The sequence below is a fragment of the Arachis stenosperma genome, chromosome 3 (assembly GCF_014773155.1).
Source record: "Arachis stenosperma cultivar V10309 chromosome 3, arast.V10309.gnm1.PFL2, whole genome shotgun sequence".
NCBI classification, from domain to species: Eukaryota; Viridiplantae; Streptophyta; class Magnoliopsida; order Fabales; family Fabaceae; genus Arachis; species Arachis stenosperma.
Window position 1 is genome coordinate 157,800,896 of NC_080379.1, and position 6,000 is coordinate 157,806,895.

Consider the following 6,000-nt stretch of genomic DNA (forward strand, 5'->3'; position numbering starts at 1 on the left):
ACTAAAACAAAAGGCATTCACAGAACAAAGTTTATAGTTTTTTTCTTTCAAAAAAAAAGGAAAGATTTCAAATTCTATTTTCTATGCAACGGAAAAAAACCACAGCTGCCAATATCAAAAACTCCATCTCACACCAAGACTTGGAATTGACTCAAGCAAGACGAGAAAAGACTAAGAAATAGATACCATTTTGAGAATGGGGATGGGAACAAGAACTGAGCTTGCAACTGGAATAGTGAACTGGGCTAATGGTTAAATCTGCAGCTTTCACCTCCCACACCTGAATAAATAAATAATATAATACATTATCAGAAGTATTCCCTACAAGTTAATTGCGATATAACACTATACTTAAGGAAATATAGTTTAAGTACTACTTATCAATGGCATATAGTACACTAATAGAAAATGACCTCATATCTTCCATTTAAGCAATAGAAAGAAGTGTGCAATATTCCAATAATCAAGAGGCAAACGACAGCTCATTGATAGAACTAGAGAACAAGAACAAAATTACCAAGGGCATACAACACTCTTACCTCACTAGCTTCAAGCCAGACATCAGGCTTCATTGTATCTCCATATCAATAGTATGACTAAAAATCACTAGTAATATTAGGCAGGATTCAAACCAGGTTCAAAGAGGAACAAGAAATGGAGGTACCTTTGGCTCATGAATCACTTGAGAACCAAGACTTTTAGAACGCGCTTTGAGCACGTCTTCAGTAAATCCCGTTCCTACTCAGAGTAAAAATTTCAAAATATAAGACAATTAATTTTAAGAAATAAAGGAACTCAACAGTTACTTAACAACATTCGATCACTCACCAATCTTACAAATACTTTAAAATTCTTCGTTATTGTAGTCATAGCAAGCAAGAAGAAAAGCACCATAGACTCCTACAAGACATCATCCAGCTTTCATTTCAAATCACTTTGAGCTCAGTCTGTAATATAGCATTATGTAGAAAAACATAATAATACCAAGTTAGAGCAAATTTGTAAATCATTCCTCCAAAGATAATTAGAACATCAAGTTAGTCCCTCAAAACATTAAACACCAAATTTGTCATGTATAGGGTAAATTAATAATCAATTCAATTAATGGTCAAGTTGGTATCCCAAGATACGTTGAAGAATTAAACTGATGTCCATTTTAGACATCAAGCAATCTACTCAATGATAAAGAATCAAACTCTGTAGAAGACTAACTTGATAGTTGATATAGCCATATACATTTGGCCGACAAATTTGAATTTTAACTACCATTCAAATGTTTTTAATATGTTGTGAATAGAAAAAGAATTCAACACTGTTGAGTTAAGATTGATTTTGATAAATAAATTATGATGACAAATATTTATTGGGTTAAAAGTCCAATTGTAGTTTAATATGTGTTTTAGTGATACGGGCCCATTATTCTTTTCTCAGCCCAACAATGTTGCTTAAGTATTCCTTTAATGCTTAAATTCAATACACAAGCCCAAAGTCTTTAAACAAGCACCGATCAACAAAAAGGTGCAAAGGAAGAAAGCTCTACATTTGTAAAGTGATAAAGGGGCATTTGTCTTCATCATGGAAAAAGGAAGATAGCTAGAACAAAAGGGGATCAACGAAGCAACAAGACACAAGGACATTTAGCACAATTATGGGACAGTTATGGCTCTAGAAAGGCAACAAAAACACAAAGAAAATATCACTACTCCAAGGACAACTCAGAATAAAAATTCAGAAGATCATTAGTAAGTTTGGAAGAGCAAAACAAAAATACAGAATTATGGACAACAGTGGGAATGGCTCAAAATTGGAAGTGCTTTGCATGCCAAGGAAGACAGCAGCCTCAAGGACAACAGAGGTTGGTGGATCAAACCCTCCAACAAGCAACGTTAGTGGAGCAGGATAGAAAAAGCACTGGATGCCAATAGAGACAACTTCAACGGGTAGATGGACAAGGAATTGAAAGAGGCAAATTGAAGAGCAAGCTGAAGATATAAAACAGACCTCACTTCAACATTTGAAATCAAGGAAAATAGAGTGATACAAGAGCATCATCTCAAAACACTTAAGCTGAAATTATCTTCCTTTAATTTGTGCTTTATTTCAGATTTTCTTTGCTATGGCTATCTAATGTCATCTTTCTGTATTTGAGAAAAAGGATAGTGAATGTGAGTTGAAAAAGCCATGAGAGAAGAGGTAAGAGAGATGCATGAAAAAGCCAAAGAAATATTTCTGTGTAATATGGTTTTATTAAACTAAGGTTTAGTTCCCCTTGCCAAGTTAGGATAGCACTTGGTGGTAGATTGAATCTGCGGGTTCCCCTTGCCAAGTTGGGATAGCACTTGGTGTTTCTGAATCTGGTTAGGTTCTCCTTCCAAGTTGGGACAGCACTTGGAAAGCTGAGCTTTGGTGAAGAAAGTTTAGTGGTAGATACTAGTTGAATTAGGTTGTAATTCAATAGTATTGATGATTGTAATTAGTTGATTATAGTGAAAATTCCACCATGATTGTGGTGGAGACTGGACGTAGGATTCATGGAACTTAGAATCCGAACCAGGATACATGCTGGCCTCTTTCTCTTTTTCCCTTCTCTGTTTCTTTTCTGCACATGAGACAAAATGGAAAAATCTCCTACATATTTAGCTTTCGCAAAAATAGAGCTTGAAACGTTCGGTTTTGAGCCACTGATACCACTCTATTTATTAAGAATTATAATGATCATTTCATTCTTGTGCAAGTGTACATTAATGATATCATTTTTAGTTCAGCTGATGAGGTTTTGTATGCATATTTTGCTAAACTAATGACAAGTGAATTTGATATGAGCATGATGGGAGAATTAACCTTCTTCTTAGGCTTGCAAATTAAGCAATCTTCAGAAGGCATATTTATACATCAAGAAAAATTTGCAAAGGAATTTGTCAAGAAATTTGGGCTGGAGTGTGCCAAGCCAATGGAAACCCCTATGCATCCTAACATCAAGCTTGACAAAGATGAACATGCTAGAGACGTTGATGAGACACGTTACAGAGGAATGATTGGTTCTTTGATGTATCTAACCTCCTCAAGGCCTGACATCATACAAAGCGTTGATTTTGCTGGGGACAGAATTGATAGAAGAAGCACAAGTGGCATGTGTTGCTTTCTTGGCAAATCTCTCAATGTATGTTCAAGAAAGAAGCAAGCAACAGTGGCACTATCCACTACCGAAGCTGAGTATATTGCAGCCACTTCTTGTTGCTCTCAATTACTATAGTTGAAAACTCAGTTAGCTGATTATAAACTGAAAGTATCTAATATTCCATTGTTTTGTGATAACATGAGTACTATTAATATTTCAAAAAACCCTATTTTGCACTCAAGAACAAAGTACATTAAAGTTAGATTCATTTTATAAGAGAACATGTGCAAAATAGAAATTTAGATATTCAGTTTGTTAAATCTGAAGATCAACTAGCTGATATTTTCACTAAACCATTGATATAAGAGAGGTTCTGCAAATTACGAACTGCTCTGGACATTCTTGATTCATATAATTTTTCTTAATCCTTCTAATATTCTAGTTCAAGCGTTTTGTCTCATAGGTCGAGATGAGACTATTCTGGGAAGATGATGAGTGGCTTCATTAATTTGATTTGTTGCTATTTGGACTCGTTGGAGGCTTATCAGATTTGGTGGGTCTAGGGTGTTTACTTGTCTACTCTCAGATAGGCCACTTGTGTCTAAAAGTGTTGGCCTACTTTGGACTTGGATTTTAAAATAATTATTTTTCATTTTAACTTGGATTTATTTTTTTATTTTTCAAGTTGAGACCTTTGCACTACTTTAGGTCTATCTTTTTTTCTCTTCATGAGTCATTTCACACACGCCGCTCTCCACTCCTTAACCCTACTTCTCATTTTTGTTGAAGCACATGCATGCATGTGTGAGTTCGAAAAATGCTTTGCTTTATGCCATGTTACTCATAAATTTTTTTTCAGTATTATAATGCTGATTTTGGGACTGAGATCTTCAGGGAATTTAAATTCTTACATTAAAGGGGGTAGTGTAGTAAGGAGAATAGCAACCAAGCGTAGAAGCACTGATGAGGATACTGAAACTCTTGTTCATGGTTATAATCCATTGATTCCTAAGTCCAACTTAGCCAAAATCTGAATCATGACTAAGATCATAAAGGATTTGCTCCAAAAATTTGTGAATCTGACGGATCTTCTCATCAAATTTGGGGCTAAAAAGAAGAGAGCTGAAAGCATGGAGGAAACTGCACTCAAGACGACAAAGGGCCGCATTCACATTTTCAGAAATTATGTGGAGAAAATTGAAGCTGAGTGTACCACCACTGACAATGACGATGAGGATAAAGACTCCGATGACTCCAACTCTGATGCCTAGTTACTCTCATCTCTAATCTAACAGTTTGTTTTGCTACTACTTCAGACTGCATGTGTTTAGCTACTAACTAGTTTTATACAGGGTCTTCCATTTCTCTCCTTGATGACAAAAGGGGGAGAAAAGAAAAGAAAAGTCAGATTTGGCTTAGGTTATGGATGATGATGCTTAATGATATGTATTGTCTTATGTGTTGTTGTGTTATGAGGGAGAAATGCTAACATTAAGAGGGAGCATTACACAACACCATAACAGTTTGGATGGTCATCAAAGGGAAGTACTCTTAACTCAATTCAGCTAGAAGTTTAAATTAATTTATCTTCTTTATCATGTTTGTCATCAATGGGGAGATTGTTGAGTTAAGATTGATTTTGATAAATAAATTATGATGACAAACATGTATTGGGTTAAAAGTCCAATTGTAGTTTAATATGTGTTTTAGTGATGCAGGCCCATTATTCTTTTCTCAGCCCAACAATGTTGCTTAAGTATTCCTTTAATGCTTCAATTTAATGCACAAGCCCAAAGTCTTTAAACAAGCACCGATCAGAAAAAGGTGTAAAGAAAGAAGGCTTTGCATTTGTAAAGTGATAAAGGGGCATTTGTCTTCATCATAGAAAAAGGAAGACAGCTAGAACAAAAGGGGATTAACGAAGCAATAAGATACAAGGACATTTGGCATAATTATGGGACAGCTATGGCTCTAGAAAGGCAACAAAAACACAAAGAAAATATCACTACTCCAAGGACAACTCAGAATCAAAATTCAGAAGATCAATAGCAATTTTGGAAGAGCAAACAAAAATGCAGAGTTATGGACAGCAGTGGGAATGGCTCAAAATTGGAAGTGCTTTGCATGCCAAGGAAGACAGCAGTTTCAAGGACAATAGAGGTTGGTGGATCAAACCCTCCAACAAGCAACGTTAGTGGAGCAGGATGGAAAAAGGACTAGATGCCAGTAGAGACAACTCCAACGGGTAGATTGACAAGGAATTGGAAGAGGCAAATTGAAGAGCAAGCTAAAGATATAAAACAGACCTCACTTCAACATTTGAAATCAAGAAAAATAGAGTGATACAAGAGCACCATCTCAAAACACTTGAGCTTAAATCATTTTCCTTCAATTTGTACTTCATTTCAGATTTTCTTTGCTATGGCTATCTAATGTCATCTTTCTGTATTTGAGAAAAAGACTTGTGAATGTGAGTTGAAAAAGCCATGAGAGAAGAGGCAAGAGAGATGCATGAAAAAGCCAAAGAAATATTTCTGTGTAATATGATTTTATGGAACTAAGGTTTAGTTCCCCTTGCAAAGGTTGGGATAGCACTTGGTGTTTCTGAATCTGGTTAGGTTCTCCTTCCAAGTTGGGACAACACTTGGAAAGCTGAGCTTTGGTGAAGAAAGCTTAGTGATAGATACTAGTTGAATTAGATTGTAATTCAATAGTATTGGTGATTGTAATCAGTTGATTATAGTAAAAATTCTACCATGATTTTGGTGGAGACTGGACTTAGGATTCATGGAACTTAGAATCCGAACCAAGATACATGCTGGCCTCTTTCTCTTCTTCCCTTCTCTGTTTCTTTTCTGCACATGAGACAAAACGGAAAAATT

At 35.6% G+C, this 6,000-nt stretch overlaps 1 protein-coding gene across 1 annotated transcript; it reads left to right on the forward strand.

Annotated features, from left to right (window-relative positions):
* Nucleotides 1–2,800: 2,800 nt before the first annotated feature.
* LOC130967033 (uncharacterized mitochondrial protein AtMg00810-like) lies at nt 2,801–3,253 on the forward strand. The gene has a single exon (XM_057891854.1). The coding sequence runs from the start codon at nt 2,801–2,803 to the stop codon at nt 3,251–3,253; it is 453 nt and encodes a 150-aa protein (XP_057747837.1).
* Nucleotides 3,254–6,000: the final 2,747 nt, after the last annotated feature.